This window comes from Lichtheimia ornata (assembly GCF_029851405.1).
Source record: "Lichtheimia ornata isolate CBS 291.66 chromosome Unknown scaffold00003, whole genome shotgun sequence".
NCBI classification, from domain to species: domain Eukaryota; kingdom Fungi; phylum Mucoromycota; class Mucoromycetes; order Mucorales; family Lichtheimiaceae; genus Lichtheimia; species Lichtheimia ornata.
In genome coordinates, this window is record NW_026695323.1 from 936,375 (window position 1) to 955,892 (window position 19,518).

At 43.2% G+C, this 19,518-nt stretch overlaps 6 protein-coding genes across 6 annotated transcripts; 5 read left to right on the forward strand and 1 right to left on the reverse strand.

Moving 5' to 3' along the window:
• Positions 1 to 169: 169 nt before the first annotated feature.
• Positions 170 to 1,570, forward strand: O0I10_001329 (uncharacterized protein; the record flags this gene model as incomplete). Its single annotated transcript, XM_058481426.1, has 1 exon — positions 170 to 1,570. One exon carries the CDS (start codon positions 170 to 172, stop codon positions 1,568 to 1,570), a length of 1,401 nt encoding a protein of 466 aa, XP_058348064.1.
• A 192-nt stretch (positions 1,571 to 1,762) lies between these two features.
• Positions 1,763 to 3,108, forward strand: O0I10_001330 (uncharacterized protein; the record flags this gene model as incomplete). The annotated part of the gene is made up of 3 exons (XM_058481427.1): positions 1,763 to 2,560; positions 2,621 to 2,980; positions 3,034 to 3,108. The coding sequence occupies 3 exons, from the start codon at positions 1,763 to 1,765 to the stop codon at positions 3,106 to 3,108; spliced, it is 1,233 nt and encodes a 410-aa protein (XP_058348065.1).
• Positions 3,109 to 3,397: 289 nt separating this feature from the next.
• O0I10_001331 (uncharacterized protein) lies at positions 3,398 to 5,315 on the forward strand (the record flags this gene model as incomplete). The annotated part of the gene is made up of 3 exons (XM_058481428.1): positions 3,398 to 3,730; positions 3,797 to 3,845; positions 3,913 to 5,315. 3 exons carry the CDS (start codon positions 3,398 to 3,400, stop codon positions 5,313 to 5,315), a joined length of 1,785 nt encoding a protein of 594 aa, XP_058348066.1.
• Positions 5,316 to 5,556: 241 nt separating this feature from the next.
• O0I10_001332 (ribosomal protein L24) lies at positions 5,557 to 6,323 on the reverse strand (the record flags this gene model as incomplete). The annotated part of the gene is made up of 5 exons (XM_058481429.1): positions 5,557 to 5,559; positions 5,622 to 5,749; positions 5,817 to 5,958; positions 6,032 to 6,144; positions 6,308 to 6,323. 5 exons carry the CDS (start codon positions 6,321 to 6,323, stop codon positions 5,557 to 5,559), a joined length of 402 nt encoding a protein of 133 aa, XP_058348067.1.
• Positions 6,324 to 7,209: 886 nt separating this feature from the next.
• Positions 7,210 to 8,708, forward strand: O0I10_001333 (uncharacterized protein; the record flags this gene model as incomplete). The annotated part of the gene is made up of 6 exons (XM_058481430.1): positions 7,210 to 7,351; positions 7,407 to 7,671; positions 7,736 to 7,877; positions 7,949 to 8,151; positions 8,210 to 8,345; positions 8,403 to 8,708. 6 exons carry the CDS (start codon positions 7,210 to 7,212, stop codon positions 8,706 to 8,708), a joined length of 1,194 nt encoding a protein of 397 aa, XP_058348068.1.
• A 1,309-nt stretch (positions 8,709 to 10,017) lies between these two features.
• Positions 10,018 to 12,209, forward strand: O0I10_001334 (uncharacterized protein; the record flags this gene model as incomplete). Its single annotated transcript, XM_058481431.1, has 11 exons — positions 10,018 to 10,081; positions 10,152 to 10,411; positions 10,478 to 10,617; positions 10,685 to 10,723; positions 10,783 to 10,845; positions 10,909 to 11,194; positions 11,252 to 11,456; positions 11,515 to 11,582; positions 11,641 to 11,737; positions 11,797 to 11,940; positions 12,010 to 12,209. 11 exons carry the CDS (start codon positions 10,018 to 10,020, stop codon positions 12,207 to 12,209), a joined length of 1,566 nt encoding a protein of 521 aa, XP_058348069.1.
• Between the last annotated feature and the right edge of the window lie 7,309 nt (positions 12,210 to 19,518).

Consider the following 19,518-nt stretch of genomic DNA (forward strand, 5'->3'; position numbering starts at 1 on the left):
CCACTTTCGACAAAAAATTCTTTATCAAGCGGACATTTCCTGGACTTGGTACGTCTCACATAAACGCACGCTCTATCTCTCTTTCTTTATTCCTGCAATGGGTTATGCAAGGTAAATGGGTGATAGCCATGCATAGAGTAGAGTTGCTAATGGTATAAGATAGCTTGTAATGGAGATCCCAGGATACTACTTTGATCGAGAAAAGAATCGCTATTTTCGAATCACGGCAACAGGACCGCATAGTCGAGACGCGATAAAGAAGGCAGAGCAAACAGCAGAGATACAACAAGAGAATGAAGATGCCAAACGAATAAGGAATCCATTGAAACGAATTGGAGATGATCATATCTATCAATACCTCTATTCTCGACAAACGACATCCAACATTTCATCCGCCACGTTGATCAATGCTTGCAATCGAGCTCTTTATCGGCAAATGAAACCGGCCCGACAGCTGGATAATTATGAACGATACTCGTGCACTGGCTTGGCCGATTTTCGATCAGGAGAAGCTATTGTCACCTATGGCCAAGGCCTTTTGATGAGATATGGATATCAATGCGAACCAAGATTTCAAATGTGGAATATGGCAACACCATGGCACGCTAGCTCCTCTTCAGTAACATCGCTGCAACTGGGACCTTGCTATACGACCAATATGCAAGAGGGTACGTATCGGCAAACTGTCTATGGTACAAGCTTCGCTCCTCGTAAAACAGCTGAATTATGGCGTTATTCTTTCCCATCACGCATTGATATGGATATCGATATGGATGACGACAACCCTAGTAACATGATACGCACGATTGCCAGAGAACAACCCCCTGCAGTATTGGATTGTCGATTCAGCTTGAAAAAGTCTTGTTTATGGACCACGCATTATGCACAAGATAAGGTGGTTGTGGGTGGTGATCATGGTGCCTATATGTTGACCCCTTCCTTTGATGTCCTTGGTCAAATCCGTACCAAAACAGCCGTCTTGACAGCCCAATGCATGGAGAATGGTCGACAACAAGCATGGATAGGATGTCGTGATGGTCGTTTATTCTTGTTCGATGCACGTAAACCACAACCTGCCAAGTCAATCACCCAATCCGATGTTGCAACGGCACACGTAGTCTCTCTCGATAGCTCGGGTCTTGAGCATCAAGTATTATCAGTGGACATTGAACGATCTATAAAGATTTGGGATATGCGTTGTTTAAGACGAGAACGGCAAGGATCATTACATCGACCTATCAAGCATCTCTATGGTCATGATACTACAGCGGGCCAACATATTGCATTCGACGTTTCTCATCATTCACGAACCGTTGCCCTTGTGGATGGACAACAACAACTTCATTTTTGGTCACTTGATTCAAATACTCTTGATAATACACCATTTTGGACATCCTCCCATTTTGAAAAGACTCGCATCCAATCCATACATTTCATCGACGCATCTCAGCATAATACACCATCATCACCACCTTCATCATCATTACCACACGCTCCTGGACTTGTTGCATTAGCTGAAAACCCACAAAGATCAGGCACATCCTTTTATTGGTTCACTGTTCCTTCTTGAACTTGTACTTTATACCAAATGATAATAAGAATTAGCTTAATACAAGAATACATGTTATGGTTTTAGGGAGGTGACGGCTATGTAGATAGAATCCTTGTTCACGTGATCTCTGTCGTAGTAGTAAAAGAGAAAGGGGAGATTGATTCCTTGAGTCGCGTCTCAAAAGTTGCACCCACTGCGTTGTTATTCCCAATGACTCTCTCTCCAGAATTCAACCCCATGCGTACCCGCTCCCGATCTCACAACACCGATCCTGACACCAATGAGACGCCTAATCCAGACCAGCTACAACCACTACCCGAGGACCCCTTTGCATTGAATGACGAAGCTTTGAGCGACCACCTGGATACGAAGGACGTTGGCGATCGTAAAACGGCTTCTGTGAACAATGAGACAGCTTCTTCTCTTCCTTCGTCCATATCTCAAAAAGCGAAAAAAGACGACACCTTAAAAAGTGAGTGGATGGATGATGTGGAACAACACCAAGAAGCTGTTATTAATGCTGTTCGTGTCAATACAATAGTAGACGAGATCGATTTGAAAGTTTTTGAATTTGACCCAGACCCGCCCCGGAAACGAGGTCGACCGCGAAAGAGGAAGCTTGGCAACAGCATCAATGACACTTTATCCAATGATACATCCACTCTGAAGAGCACGCAGCATGAATCAAAAGCGGCCGTGGACATCGTTTCCAAAGCTGAAGATCGCAAAGAAAAGGAACCTGTTGATAACAAAGAGGCTGCTCAAGTGATCGAGAACAAAGAAACCAAGGACACCCATGCCGAAGAACCAGTGAAGCGCCGTGGAAGAAAGAAAAAGACACCAACACCCACAAAAAAGCCATCTCCACGGGGTGCTCCACGCAACAATGCTGCTGCTGCTGCTGCTGACACTGATACCAAGCCATCGTCGACGACTCCTATCAAGTGGACTCTGCCACATTTGCTTCATAACAAAGACAGCATGTTGACCACCGCTGTTAATTTAAAGGTAGGTGGGATTCATTGTATTCGATAGGATCATGGTTGCTAATTGTATTTCTATTTGCAGAACAATGTCACCATGGATCTGATCAACAAGTTGCCAGAGAAAGATCGAGATGAACTTTTGAAACTTCTTCCTCCTGCCGATATTGATTTCGTCAAGCGTAACCATGATGATGAGGATGACACTTCCAGCAGCATAATAGTCGCCAAATCGCTTGATGAGCATGAACAATTATCCAATCAACCAGAAACATACAAGCCTATCATATCTCAACGGCTGATAAGTCCTTCATTTACTCAAGCTATCGAAGACTTTCAGGTGAATCTTCAACATGGTCGCTATGACAACAATCCAAAGCCAGCAACCGGAAGAGGAAGAAAACGAAAGGAGGTGGTGGTAGAGGAACAACACGATGATTTCAAGGTAAATATGAGGTCCCAATTGGAAGAAGAGCATAAACTAAACATGTTGATTAGGATGAGCATTTTGAAGCTTATTGGGGTGAGCGGTTAAAGAAGCGATCCAAGAAAGGTACTGGTGGACGTCGATGAATGGCCTCATCTTTGTTACAAGACCCTGTTCTTTTGTATATAGTTTTTGTTGGACATGTATACCATACCTATATCGAAGCACTTTATTTTTTGTTGTATGCCTCCAATCCATATTGTTTTTTTTTGTGCACATCCAATCAATTCGTTTATTATATACACACTACGTAATGTTTTTGATGGGAAGACCAAAAAGGAAAAAGTGGAAGGAGATAAAGGGAGGGGTGGGAATTATGCTCTTAACGCGTGGATCTCCTTTGTTCTCATCCTCCCCTTGTCATTATCATCCACCATGGCAACGGCCGTCTCACGTGGTTCTTCCTTTGACACGCTTCCTTACGAAGTCAAGATACGGATATTCTCGCGCCTTCCCTTCTGTGAACGTGTACGTCTGACAAGGGTCAGTCAATCATGGCGTCAATTCCTTTTGAATTGGCCAGAGATGTTTGAAAGGATAGAGAATCGCTGCGACTGTGCATTCGAGAGAGACCTTTCATACACCATGTGTCAACTCAACCATGCGCTATTGCCCTATGCACCTTATATCCAACCAAAGGCTTTCCGCGACTTGAGTCTTCTCATGCTATCGGACAACACCGCTAATCAAAAGAATATGATACTGGAGGTAAGTTGAAGGATACTATTACGATGTCTTTGTAAAACATGCCAAGCTAACGGGAGATCTATAAAGAATACCTTTGATTTCTTTATTGCACTTCGATTCTACTATATTGAAAAGTGTAAGTACATACAAGCACGCGTATACATGGTAGTAGGTAGGGAGACTGATACGCATTGTGTCAACAGGCTTTATATCGATTACTTGCTTGGATGAAGAATGGTTTTCCAAATTTATCAAAGTTTGCTCTCACAACTTGAAGCGTTTGGAGTTTATGATGCGACCGGATACACCCATTGACGTTCCTTTCCTCGATCTCTTTTTATTACGCCTGACACATCTTGAAGATTTTCGACTCCTTGCATTTCCAGCAAGCGGTGATGATGGACACCTATTTGCAGGACTCTTTCTCAATCATTTTGATGGTGTGAGCGACTCGATACCTGAGAATTGGAGCGTGAAAACGATTGAATTGGATTGTCATGGAAGCGCTATCTACATGCCACTCGACACCTTTGTGACAAAGTTACGCGGATTGCAGTTTGCCAGAATTAAGCCTGCGGACTTTCGTGATCCATTGACGGTTGGACAAGCATTCGCCCAATGTCCCAATTTACGCTTGTTGATTGTGGACAAGGATTCAGCACACAATTGGAGCCAGCACAAAAAGGAAGGTGCCAAAGGCCTTTATCATTTGGAGCTTACCGATCAATTCTGCAAACCAGCCATATACCTTCCATTGCTCACAAAGCACCACCAAACATTGGAGACATTGAAGCTTGACGGCCTCGTTCTCACCAGGGGAACAATGCGAGCCCTTGCCCCGCTTGAATTTCCAGCATTGAAAAAGATTGTTATCAAGGACAAGACGTTGTTTGAGCAAGGTGACGAAGACGAAGACCATGGCGTTTTCGCATCGGGTGATGATTTCGATACGTTCATCCACAGGCTTCCTCCTCAGCTAGAGTATCTTCATTTGTCAGTCTACAGCTATTTGACGGATGGCATGCTCAGGGCACTCGAATCAGTTGCATGCTTGAAAAAGTTGGAATTGGTCGTATGCAATGGTATAACCGAAGAGGGCTTATTGCACTTCCTAAATCACACTCAAAGCAAGGATACCCTCGAGGAACTCATCCTGACGGGCCAGCATTGCGTTACAAACGATGTCCTCCATACCATTGGACGTAATCTATCAGCTCTTACCTATCTCTCGCTCACAAGCAGGAACAATGTCAGTCTCTTTGATGGTTTGGATCGCTTTTTGGATACCAGCCCCATCATTGGCAAATTGCATTACCTCGCTATTGATTGCAATAAGGACGATGACTTTGTACCAACGAATGAACAAGTCGAGGATGTATTACACAAGCTTCAGGCGAAGGTGAGCATCTGGCACTTTTGTCTCGATGCGCCAAGCAAGAAGCGTAGAAGATTAAGAGGCGTCGACTTTTGGTTCAAACATTATGCTCCAAGAACTAAAGAATCAGGACAAGAATCTTCGGAAGAATCCTCTGATGAATACTCTCACGAATACTCTCAAGAAGACTCTGAAGACGATGATAACGAAAGCAATGGTAGCGAACATTAGGCTATGATAACAACGATCCCCCCTATTTAATATAGTATATGCCTTTCATGATACTCGCAATAAATCATATACACACGCACATCCTTTGTCTCTCTCTCTCTCTTTTCCTCTCCTTTCCATCAATCGTTTAAACAAGCTGCAATGCAATTCGTATCCGTTTTCAATGACCCATGAAGCGTTCTTTTGAAACAAGTAATTTATTCCAAGCAGGATAAAACGTCAGTGATGTCACACCAAAAGTTTACTACAATGATGTATTGTCAGCATGATATGATTCCATTGACACATTCATCCACTTTTTTTTACCTGTTGCATGGCATCCTTGTTCTTCTTGGAACGGTCCTTGCGATCCAAAATGGCTTGACGGCTCTTGTCGATCTTGAGCTTGGTAACGACAACATTGGAGGGGTGGATACCAATGGGGGCAGTGGCACCTGTGGTTGATACATGTGATTAGTTTTACCTTGTTGCTAAGGGCTGTTGCCAAGACAACAAACTTACCGTTGACCTTTTCACGGTTGACACGCTCGACGTGGATGACCCACTTCTTACGGTAGACCTGAACAACCTTGCCCTCACGGCCCTTGAAGCTGCCACGGACAATCATGACCTCGTCGTCAGTGCGGACAGGGATCGAGCGAGTCTATGCACATGTATCGTTTCTAGTCGTTAGTTGAAATGTTGACAGTGGGGGCTGATAGAATGAGAGAGCATACGTTGTACTTCTCGCGAAGCTCCTTGGACAAGGGAGAGCTCATAATCTTGCGACGCTCATTGGAGGAAGCAGTGAAGTGAGCCTTTCTGCTCTTGCTGCGGGAAGAGCTAACATCTAACAACGGCGAATGAGGCAACATGAGTTTCCCACTGATAATCTTTCATCCATTCATTCATCCATCCATCCACCCATGCATCCATCGATTGTTGATCATCCTTCCTCTTCTATCATCCACTCGTCCATCCATCCATTCCATTCAATCATTGATATTACTTACCAGCACTGAACTTCATGGTCGTGTGATTTTAGGAAAGAAGGATTTCACAAGGCCCTGGCCCGCAACTCCACTTGCCACTCTCTCCCTCCCACCAACAACCCGTTACCATTTCGGGCATTCAAATCCTCATCCGCTGCTGCTCTGCTCAATATACTCTCTGTTACCAAGCATCCTCCCTCCTCATAACATAGTACCAACCCTCGTTCTTTTCAAAGTCGTTTCCTACTAAAATAAATTGCCATTTATTGGAAGTAATAGCAATGAATAGTTCATCCATCATCGCAGCCATAATGTATCCAAATCCGCGGATGCAACAATAACCGTTTCCTGGGTGATATTGATGCATAATGATATTATCTAAGTGTGTAACATGTTGCCAATTTCTGATTGCAATCGCTGGTATCATGGCAACAAGCCTCCCTTATTCACTGTCAACTCCATGCAATGTTTAAAAAGGGTCATGAATTCACCTACCATTCACATTGCGAACACCAAAAATGATAACACGGCCTTGACATTATCCCATCATGATGAACCATTTATCACATACATCAACCTTCAATGTGTACGCATCATAACATACCGCAACTTACATAATGATCTTACCTTGAATGGCATAGGTTTGGATTACCGCTGGTCAAATGGGATCCAACATGTCTATTTTCTCTATACTTCCACGAGCTCGCATTGTCCCATCGAATAAAAAGAGCAGCATCATCTTTTCTTTTGATCATCAGCAGCATCCATTACCTAAGCAGCCATGCATACTGTATCACACAACGTGTAACATTCCGTAGATCCATCATCATCGCCGTCCAATGTGGATATAAATACCAGGCACATCTACACCGCAATTGTCCCAGCAACAACGACTCAAACAACCCAACCAATCCTTTTCAATCATGTTGGCAAAGACCATTCTTTCCATCCTCGCATCCACTCTTTTGGTTTCAACCTCCTTGGCTCAAGAGGCCTTTGTATCCACCGATGGTGCTACCTTTACCTTGGGTGGCTCAAAATTCTATTTTGAAGGCACCAATGCATGTAAGCCATGATGATTGTCACAGCCATGAATGACTTTTGACCCATCCCTATATAGATTACTTAATGAACAGCGCCCAATCCGATGTCCAAGAGTTGTTCAAGCAAGCTAGCAGTGCTAAGCTTCCAGTGGTGCGCACTTGGCTTTTCAACTCGGGTTCAGATGACGTCTGGTTCCAAAAATGGGACAAGAGCTCCAACAAAATGATCATCAACGACGATGATGACACTGGCTTGGGTCGTATGGATTATGTGTTGCAACAAGCAGCAAAAAACAACGTCAAGGTTATCTTTGCATTCACCAACAACTGGGTAGATTATGGGTAACTCTTTTAACTCTTTTCATGTATGGTGAAAAATTGACGTCTTGTCTATTACGTATCATAGTGGCATGGATTACTATACCCAGAACATGGGTGGCAAATATCATGATGATTTCTACACCAACCAAGATATCATTGATGCTTACAAGGCTTACATTGAACATGTACTCAATCGAAAGAACTCGCTTACTGGTAAAGCTTACAAGGTGAGTAATAGCGTCATCAAAAAGTCGATGAAACACGCTGACATGTCGATCCATTTTCTATCTACTACTAGGACGATCCTACTATTTTTGGCTGGGAATTGGCAAATGAGCCTCGTTGTGAAGGAGGAGGCAGCTTGCAAAAGTCATCAAAGTGTAATACGGACACCATCACCCAATGGGCGGATGATATTAGCACGTACATCAAGTCCATTGACAAAAACCATCTCGTGGCTGTTGGCGATGAAGGTTTCTTCAATGATGCCTCCTCGAGCGAGTAAGGAAATTCTTAAACAACATGGTCAACGTTTATTGTATTCATCAATTTCTTGTAGTTGGGCGTACAATGGTGGTAGTGGAATTGACTTTGATGCTCTCATCGCTCTCAAGAACATTGACTTTGGCACTTTTCATCTTTATCCCGACAGCTGGAATGAAAACCCTGATTCATGGGCAACCAAGTGGATCAAGGTAAAGATAACCCTCATCGTTTTATATGGATGTATATTGATAGTATGTCAAAAACAGGACCACATTAGCTCCCAAAATGATGCTGGCAAGCCTGTGATTATGGAAGAATATGGCGTGAGCGCTGATTTACGTGCAAGTGTGTATCCTTCTTGGCAAAAAACCGTTGAGGATGGTGACTTGGCTGCGGATGCTTTTTGGCAACTCGCTGTACCTTGCAATCCTGACCTTGATGAATTTGCCTTGTGTTCAAGCGATGATGATTTTGGCACTATCATTGGTGAGCACGCGTCTGCCATGGCATCTAAGGTGAGTATTAATGCGAGTGTGGATCTATGTACAAGACGTATGGCCATTAACTTTTAGACGCTGTAGAATAAGTAATCGGGATTCGTATACCCAATACGCATCACCTGCGGTGCTCATAAAAGATGATCTACCTTTTTGCTATGGCTATCACAAAGCAAAATAAACCTTATACGCCTTTATTCCCATCCAAATTCATTGTTGATCCACAACATCAGCAGACCGACACCACATTGACATGATAGAGCATGTACCGCTTACCTTTACCAAATCAAGGAAAGGGTTCATTGGTAGCCATTCCCAGCTCAATAGTTGATCCATACTATGCTCACATGCAAACCATCATGGAAGCACAGGAAGGTATTTTGACATGTGCGTGTACAATGCTACCAACATGATGGATACATCCACATGTAGCGGGGTAAAAAGTTTATCTGTGTTTGAAATACGCATAAGTCAAAACGGCCCATCCGGGTCCTCCCGCTTATGATCCGTTACCTAAAGATTGGGTTTGGTCAAAGGTCACCCACAAACCTTGAGCTTTTATCGTCAAAAGTCTTCATATTACATGCCGTCATCAAATTTGATATCACGGCATTACATTTAGTCCTTGGCGCAATATGCAGCCAGCGTGTGAATTGCGATCACAGAGCAGCAAGCTTGACGGGAATATATTGAATCATAAAATCGACATACGGGGTAATAGACAAGTGTAATGTGAATATTTCATGGGCAAGGACGAGGCGGGAAATGCAATCATGTGGTAGTTTTTTATGATTTGCGTAGCACCAAGTGACCTAATGCGACGTGTATTATTCTCAAAAGCGCTTTTTGATCTATGCCCTTACCCCATATTCCAAACGTGCTATGCTTGCGGATCATCTACTCCTTTAGATATTGTACATGGTATCATTGAAAAAGTATACGCTACTCCATCATGGCTACAACGTCTATCGTGTATGATACCATCGTAGCAGGGCACTTTTGGTACCTCAAGCCGTTGCACAAGTAATGATGGAAACTCCACACCAATAAGAGTTGAATGAAAGAAATGACTTTGGGAAAGTTGGATTTTCCCTGGGGTCGTTTGGAACTTGATCCAGGTAGCACAAGGTTGAATTTTACCCCGCGAGGACACCTTTTGTGATTTGTCTTGACCAAATAGGTAATGTTTAGGTCACCTTCAGCGGCCCTGACAAAAACAACATGATGAATAGCGAATCGGACAAAATCCCTTTTCTATATGTAGATCAATTCCCCCGAGAGGTTACGGGTATAAAATGATGACCGAGGCACGATCTCGAATCGAATCGAATCGACGAGATAGAACGCGAGCCTATTATCATTTCCCCCCTCTCTTGAGTTGAACATGGAGGACAATATACCAAAGCCCAAAACCAGCTGGAGAGTCTATTTTGCTGTTATCTTCTCATGCAAGTATCATGCAAAATGGTTGTCATAGTAGCCTTGTCGGTCTAACGATAGTATCATGCACGCTTATAGCAATTGGTGGGTTTCTCTTTGGTTATGATCAAGGAGTCATGAGTGGCATTTTGGTCATGCCCTATTGGATCGAGTACTTTAACAATCCTGATGCTACTTGGCGTGGTTTCATTACGTCCATTTACCTTTTGGGAGCTTTTGTTGGTGGTCTATTCGCAGGCCCATTGTCCGAACGTATCGGTCGTAAGCATAGTATCATGGCAGCAACCATCATCTTTTGGTTTGGCACAAGCATGCAAACAGGTGCTTCCAACGTTGACGTAAGCATAAAAAGATGACATCTTGAAGCTTCAAAGGCATAATAATTAATGGCTATGGGGTTACAGCTCTTGATGGCTGGTCGTTTTTTCCAAGGCGTGTCCATTGGTATGTACAGCATGAACATCACCGTATACCAAAGTGAGTTGAGCCCTGCCCATTTACGTGGTCGTGCCATCAGTTTCCAGCAATTCAGCATTGTCACCGGGTAAGGCATCTTTTTTTTGCGGATGTGTGGGAACGTATTAAGAAGCTCACTCATGCTTTTATTACAGGATTATGGTATCATTCTGGATTGGTTATGGCTGCGCTTAGTAAGTGGTGACACAAACCCTTATTGTGTTGTACCTAACACATCTTCTTTTGTACACAGCATTGAAAGCGATGCATCATGGCGTGTCCCTCTCGGTATCCAGCTGGCACCAAGCGTTGTCTTGTAGGTGTACATATGCATCAGGCTTACTTTGGTAGCTTACTAACAACAATGATAATGTTGAAGGTTCTTTGGCTGCTTTATTCTACCCTATTCGCCACGTTGGCTTTGCAGCAAAGGTCGATATGACGAAGCTTTACAAACATTAGCCAAATTGCATGCAAATGGAGATGTCAACGATCCATTTGTGCGACTCGAATATGACGAAATCATGGAGCAAATCAAATACGAGGAAACCAAAGGAGTAAAAACCTATGCAGAGCTATTTAGATCACCATCCACTCGTCGACGTGTGATCCTAGCAGCAGGAATCCAATTCCTACAACAATGGACCGGAATCAATGCCGTTTTTGTGAGTGTTATTGATGGGTTTACTATTATACGGTGATGACTGATACAATTTGTGTAGTATTACGCACCTTTTATTTTCCAATCAGCTGGTCTCACAGGTACCTTGCCTTCGTTGCTGGCAACTGGTGTCAATGGTATCGTCAGTGTCATCTTTACAATTCCCGCCCTCTTGTTCTTTGATCGCTGGGGTCGACGCAAGACCGTTATCAGTGGCGGCATTGGTATGGCAAGCTCTATGTTGATTGCTGGTGCGCTTTTGAAAGGTATGTTACATTAATGGAATGATGGTAAAACGACATTATGATTGATAAATGTGCATAGCGTATCCCTTCACTGAGTCTGGGGACAACAACACACAAGCACAATATGCAGCAGTTGCAATGATGTTTGTAAGTTCTCATCTAAGGTTCTTTGCTTGTACATATCAATAACCAGGTTTGATCACAGATTTTCAGTGCATCGTTTGCTTCCGCTTGGGGTCCAATTGGATGGGTTTACCCAGCCGAGATTTTCCCTATGCGTGCTCGCGCCAAGGGTACCTCATGTACGTTGATACCAGCCATGTCACAAATGTGATAGCTAACTTGCCAACCATGCTTCTAGTGTCGACCGCCACGAACTACTTGATGAACTTCGTCATTGGTCAAATCACGCCTGTCATGCTGGATAATATCACCTATGGCACCTACTTCTTTTTCTTTGCCACCAATGTGTGCTGCAACTTGATTATCTACTTCTTTTATCCAGGTAATAACGATATCACATGGATACGCATGATGTAGCAAAAACTTACGTGCCAAATCTTTGCCTCTTCAGAAACCAAGAACCGTACGCTTGAAGAAATGGAAATTCTCTTTGGTGGTGAGGAAGCTGAACAAATTGCAAAGGTGGCGGAACGCAAGCATGGCGCCAATGTAACAGAAGCTGATCAAGAAAAGGTGGAAGAAGATGCACTTCCATCAAACTCCTCAAAAGAAGAGATTCCAGTGTCATCCACCAAGGAGGCGACGGCATAGACTGCTAGATGCAGTTGCCGGTAGTAGTAGTAGTATTATGTAGTTATCGCAATATCGTTCTAATTGCCTATGTATGAGAGCTAATACATCAAATGATGATGATTAATAATGTTATAAGCAAAGTTGTGCGATCAGTGGATTAATTTGCACGTGTATAGATCAATCAATCTTTCATGGTGACACATCCTTTTTTCGATCACGCCGAGCAACTTTGTTCTAACAACGATCTCCACGCTTGATTGTAAGGTTTAGAGATACAAGTGCCTTTATGTTTTTACTACTCTGTAAGCAAAATAGGGCTGCTTCTTCCTAATAGATAGTGTCGAGGTCACTATATAAGCAAGTTGAAGTACTGCAGAGTGAAATGGTAGGTGGAGGGGTTACACAACACACACGTCTTTGACAGGTTGCTGCACGAACGGATGATGATCGCTTTTAGGAATGTACGTAAGCAGCATCCAATAATGGAAAAAACTACCCATTGTGATGTTGACAATGGATGTACGTATACCCTTTCTTCTGGCACTTGATAGGAGGAGGTTACACGTTGCTGTTGCACAAGTCCAGGATTCGATCTGCATAAGAGCGCATGGGCCAACACAATTGACACCACTCCCGGCCATAGTAAAATCATAAATGGCTTAATTACAAGGATCATGCTCAATTGCAATCTCGAGTAGTAGTCGTTATTATTGACCCAAGTGTATAGGATATTGTTTGGGATACACATGTATAGCAACAGCTGCAGGTAGCGGGGTTGCCATGGAATGTACAATATCGTGGACAAAAAAAAGGAACACAAAGAGCCCCATCTTCTTCGCTCCCACTTTACAAAGTATGGTAAGGATGGCTCTATTTACAACGTACAAAGTATTCACTGCCACCATTTGCTTCGATGTAAAGCTTCAATGGGTGAACAGGGAGTCAATGGCGACACTTCCCGATGGCAACAAGTACGCGCACGCTCTACCCATGACCCAAGTTTCCATGGCAATACAACATGTACGTTCAATCGCTGCAGTTCTTTATTGTTCAAGTTGGACGTTATGATATTAAAGTTACATAGTTTCCTGTCCTCTCGTTTATACAAGAACTAAGGGGGCCATCGTATGTCGTGTGTATTCTTCCATGGATGTCATTAGTGAAATGTCCCACCACACTGGTACTTTGGGTACGTTGACACGAAAAGCGAATGATGCCATTGTTATCTTACATCGCATTTATTCTAGGTTGCCTTGTTGGATGATAAACATGACAGCTACAAGACATTGGGCATTGATCATTTCCCTTGATGGATATCTGCCAGCCCACGTCACTGACGAGTGGATCGCAGCAGCAGCAAGTAAGCATACATACCATTTGGTGTCATCAAGCGTTATCTCATCATTTTGTTTTATCACTGGACATAGTCATGTCACCTACAAAACATCACCTTTGTAAGCCGCAGGTGGATTCACCAGCTATTGATTTTTCATCACTTCGACTCGGTTCTCGAAGATGCTTGACCACGTTATCGGTTGGATCCATCATGACAACGATTCCCGCGCCAACTCACCTATAACCAAGGCTGTTGTCATCAACAATACCATACGCCCTTTCTTTCTACTTGTACTCATATCATCATCAATGGCGCCCGTTGGTAAGTCTCAAGGAGGATAGCTTTTGTGACCCCCCAAAATGAGGGTACTCATGCATTCATCACTTTATTTTCGTCTATGTAGCCCACTCCATTGCATTTCCACTTGCTCTGCTCATTGCTGCCTAATGACATTTGGCTGTGATCCTTGATGGACCCTTTGTGGTAGGTACATTTGTTGGCAAAAGGCAACCTCAGTCTGATGGGAAATTTGGGACTCCTTTGTAGATGACATAAGTACATGCGTTATCGTTATCAGCATTTCCTTCGATAAGCATCATTCAAGGCACGTCCGTTACGGGTGTATCGTATCGACAACTTCATTCCATCATTTGGTGGTTCTGGCTATTGTCAATACCTTGGATGGACAGCTTCCAATGCATGCCTCTTATGGATGGATCATGTCAGCAGCAAGCAGCACGCAACAGTGCACATAAAGTTTATACGTGAAGGACTCCAATGTATCAAACGTCTTGGTTTTCCGTTATTGGGGAAGTTGGCATTATTGGATGCCATCCTGGACAACCAGTACCCATGACAGTAATGAAACCAAGCAAGGGAATCTACGAGTACATAGATCAAGGAAGCGAGGAAACACTTTACGGATACATCTCTCAGTAAGTTTTATTGGATAAAAGAGACTCAAGACGTTGTTGATACTAAAAGTTATACATAGATACGTATGAGATGAGCCTATTTCAGCTCAACATGTTATTATCTGCATTATTCATGGAGCCTTTGACAACAAAGGAAGGCCACACCATTATACGCCGCGTCTTGAAAATTGGCTGGATTTGGAGATTAAGGAGAAAGACTTCGAGGTATTGAACGCTTTGGCGTATTACGAATGCACGTTTCACATTGCCGAGGTGCAATGCCGAAGGATTATTACAAAGAAGAAGGTATACTCAGTGTACACGTCAACATCATCCATGTTGCTGATTGTGATGAAAAGGGCAAAAGCAAAGGCAAAGAGAAGCTGGTAGAGATTAAAGCCAATTCACATGTCGAGGCATTCGTTGGTCAGAAGTTCCAGGAGCGTCATGAAAAGAAGAGGATCTTGAAGCGGAGACTACGTACACAAGATATCATTGCGAAGAAGTGCATTTCACATCGTTCGAACGAGAAAAGGATTTGATTACACATATGACTACAGAGCATGATGTAAGTACCTTGTTGAAGGTGATCAACCACCATTATAGTCTTTATGCTCCTGGCGGATTACTAGGTGTGCGACATCCCCCACCCATTCCCATCAAATTCCTTCGATCTTCAGCTTTTCATATACGCGGATCCTCCCATTCTATGCACCAAAGCAACAATATCCAAATCCATATTCATTCGAATTCGTTTGTATTAAAAGCAAGTTGCAACACGTAAATAAAGCTGCTTCTATACAATGGCTATCTGCTGTTTACGTAAAAAAAGGCTGCAAAGGCAGGTTGCTGCAAGTAAAGAACGCTGTTTGAGACAATTGAGTAAAGCCCTTGCTAATAGCAATTGCTGGTGTGAATGCTGTTACGCTTGCTCGTGATAGATGAGCGTACAAGAGAGTACGTAATGTCAGAAGACTCGTGTGTTGTAGAAGAGTGACAAGAAGGCTGTGTACACGCCATGGACTTGCCATTCAGTCAACGACAATCGGATCAAGGCAGTTGTAGGATTAACATGATGGGTTGAAGCAGGACAATCGTTCGTAGCTGGTAGTTGTACTTGAATCGGCCAACAGTTGAAAATGGTGAGGAGACAAGAAGTTGCGGGAGTGGAAGAAGTGGAAATTAAATTGGTCGGACACCTCTTGTATAAATGCATGAACATTGTACATCACCCCTTGATAGTGAGATTGCCCCTTTGGAACCTGATACTTTCACACAAGATGCTCTTGGACATGCTGATCATGATGTTCTAAAAAAGACCTCATGTTTCATTTGAAAATTTGGAATGGGAGGGTATACTGTTGGTTTACAAGGTAAATCGGAAATGGAGGACAGCGCCGATCCATGATTCATGGAAATGGTATGTATTATCTTGGGATTCCCCTTTTCGAACGTGAAAATGGTACAGAAGGTTCGCTGGGACATGCTGATCAACTTCATTCATTTAAAAGTCGTGGACTTCATTGTAAAGATTCAAAATGCGGGGCGGCCCAAATGGTGGATGATGGGAACAAAATAGCGGACGGCCCACCGCCCCGAAGTTGCCTATCTCCAACTTGAAAATTGGTCAGAGGGGTGCTCTCGAGCATGCTAATCAACTTTTTCTAATAAAGAACTCACCTTTTATTTGAAAATTTGGAATGGGAGCGTCCAAAAGTTTGAAAGACGGAGACATTCGCAGGGTCTGCGATTCGTTAATTTACAGATTCGCTGTTTGGGCGTAGCTCATTCAAATCGGCTCGGATCAAGAAACTTGAATGATGGAAATGCTCGGCTGGAGCAGGAGCATCGTTCCCATGCAGTAGATTTTGCAACAACGCTGATTGGATAAAAGTGGCTGTTAGCTGCCAATGTATGACCTGTAAATGAGGTTTGCGTGCGTGTCATGCATTGTCCCTGAAGTCCTGATTTTTAGCTCGGTTACACGAAGAGGTCCTTCTGCATCTTTTACTCTGCCAGGATCCACCTACTTGACAATGAACAAAGACCACTCTTCATATAGCATCACACTTACAAACATAAAGGTGCCTGTATCTCCAAACTTTACAATGAAACGTGGGGTTTTTATTAGAGCAATGTGCTCGGCTTGGCCAACAGCACCTTGTGTGAAAGTTTCACGTTCAATGTCGCAACTAGCCCAAAAAATATTTTTTGGTCGTCGTCGTCGAAGAGGTCGACCCTCGGATCCAGTTTGGCTGGTAGCGACATTGCGAAATCTGGGATTGGCAAGCTTGATCGTGAAACTTTCACACAAGGTGCTGTTGGCCAAGCCGAGCACACTGCTCTAATAAAAACCCCATGTTTGATTAAAAAGTTTAGAGATACAGGCACCTTTATGTTTGTAAGCAATACGTAACTGAACGAAGTACATCCTGACTTCTTAGCTGAGTTACCCAAGAAGGTCCTTCTGCATCTTTTGCTCTGCCAGGGGTCCACCTACTTGACAATGAACAAAGACCACTCTTCATATAGCATCATGCTTACAAACATAAAGATTGCCTGTATCTCTAAACTTTACAATCATAAACATGGGGTTTTATTGAAGCGGTGGTAATGACTTGGCCAACAACACCTTGTGCGCAGTTTCAAGTTGATCGTGGCCAATCCCCGGATTTTATAATGTCGCCACCAGCCAAACTGGATCCGAGGGTCGACCTCTTCGACGACGACGACCAAAAAATATTTTTTGGGCTAGTTGCGACATTGAACGTGAAACTTTCACACAAGGTGCTGTTGGCCAAGCCGAGCACATTGCTCTAATAAAAACCCCATGTTTCATTGTAAAGTTTGGAGATACAGGCACCTTTATGTTTGTAAGTGTGATGCTATATGAAGAGTGGTCTTTGTTCATTGTCAAGTAGGTGGACCCTGGCAGAGCAAAAGATGCAGAGAAACTCGCTTGTGTGATAAAACGGAGAGGTACAGCGCTTGAAGGATTCTTATTGGTGGAGAGTGCATGATTGACATTTTTCCCTTATAGTAAGGTCCGCCTATAGTAGACCTCTTGGGAACTTTTTCGGATGAACCATGGTATGGATAACAAGCCAAAGTGGTCAGTGCATTCAAGACTATGAGGAGTAATGGTATTGTTTGTCTCCAGGGTTCGTTCTCATATAAGGTTATACATACAAGGTGGCGCATGCTAATAATTTTCATAGGTAAGCATACGCATGTACCGTGCCACATTGTACAGTACCAGCGCCCACTCTTTCTTAAACGTAATGATTCAAGCTTACAATGACTAGCTTCTGTAACAAGCACTGTTGTTGGGCACCATTACTATGGATTTATTATCTTTGAAATACAAGCGTCTATGTACACCTACGTACTATCCGCTAGGAATTGCCACTGTATATTGTCTATCAGCATATGAATAAGGAAGCTTTAATGAATGTAATATGACAAAATGAACAAAAGCGTCTCGATACAATAATGTAGGTAATCCAATCCCGCCTTCCAGCCTTCAAATTTCTATCCATCCTTTCATTCCAAAAGCCAACCAGTGGACCACATAGAAACAGCGGGTATCGTGGTGTCATTGTATTCTTGGTTGCTGCCACCACAAGCATCCTCATCCATGGTTCCAAACTAGTTGCTTTGCGTGCCTTGATTCCAACCTTCCAATATCATCCATGGCGGCAAACCATCTCTCATCAAAGATACAAGCCTTATTATCCATGCCATCCAATTCATCCAATTCATCATCATCCTCAACCGTATCCATCCTTCCTGCTGACGACGTGCCAAGCAACTACATAAAACGACATTCCAGGATCACCTGTCACTATGCTTGATTGCATCCACACATCCATAACCATTGCAAGTCCAACATGTTGATAGAAAGAGCTCCTTTGATCGCTTCCTTTCCATCCAGCTGCTGGTCTACCTTTTCTTGGTCATTTTCATTGCAGCTCAATCAGGTGAAGAATCCTTGTATTGCGGGGTATTTGATAGCTAATATGGGATCATCCATTGGAAGTCGTATGCATCAAAGCAAAGTTACTACGTGTAATAACGCCGCTTGTATACGATTGGCTATCTGCTGTCGATGCAAAAAGGCTGTAAGGTATGTTGCTGCACGTAACTTGAGGCGATGGAGTATAGACAATGAAATAGCTGTTACGTTTGGTTGTGTGAGACGAGTGTGCAAGAGCGTGTGTTGTAGTACAGTGACAAGAAGGCCGCCGTGTACACGCCATGGACTTGCCATTCAGTCAAAGACATTCAGATCAAGGTAATCGTATGCTTGTCATGATGGGTTGACGCAGGACAATCGTTCGTAGCTGGTAGTTGTACTTGAATGGGGCCACAGTTGAGAATGGGAGGAAGAGGGAAGAAGCTGCGAGTGGAAATTAACTTGATTCGTCTGATGCTTGGATGATACTTCTTTGATTGATCGTTGCTCAGTCAAATCAGCTCGGATCAAGAAAGTTAAAGGATGGAAATGCTGGGCTGGAGCAGGAGAATCGTTCACATGGATTGGGATGGGTAAGAGAGCTGAATGGGAGGAATGGACTATCAAGTGGCAGTTTACAAATAACTTTGCAAAATGATTTTTGTGGAATTGGATGATGTTTTGTGTTGAGCGTAACTCAACCAAATCCACTCGGATCAAGAAAGTTAAAGGATGGACATGATGGCCTGGAGCAGGACAACATTGGATTGGACAACAAAGGTGAAGGGGAGGAATGGGCTATCAAGTGGCAGTTTACAAAATACAGATAATAACTGATACCCAATGTTTCCTAGCCTTGGTGTGATCGATTGTCCACGCATAATAAATCAGGATCTGAACAAAACAAGGTGGAAATAGGAACCTACTTTAGAGGATGATAGCCATACATAGATCACAAAGAGCCAACAATAAGCCACGTCAAATGTCACAAAGACCACAATGAACACAAACAATGAGCTACATAGATATTCGTCACAAAGACAAGTATCATTGAATACATTATGAGTTCTTTTACTTCATGGGATCACACAGGCTATCTTTGGCGTGTACTCAATAACGAAC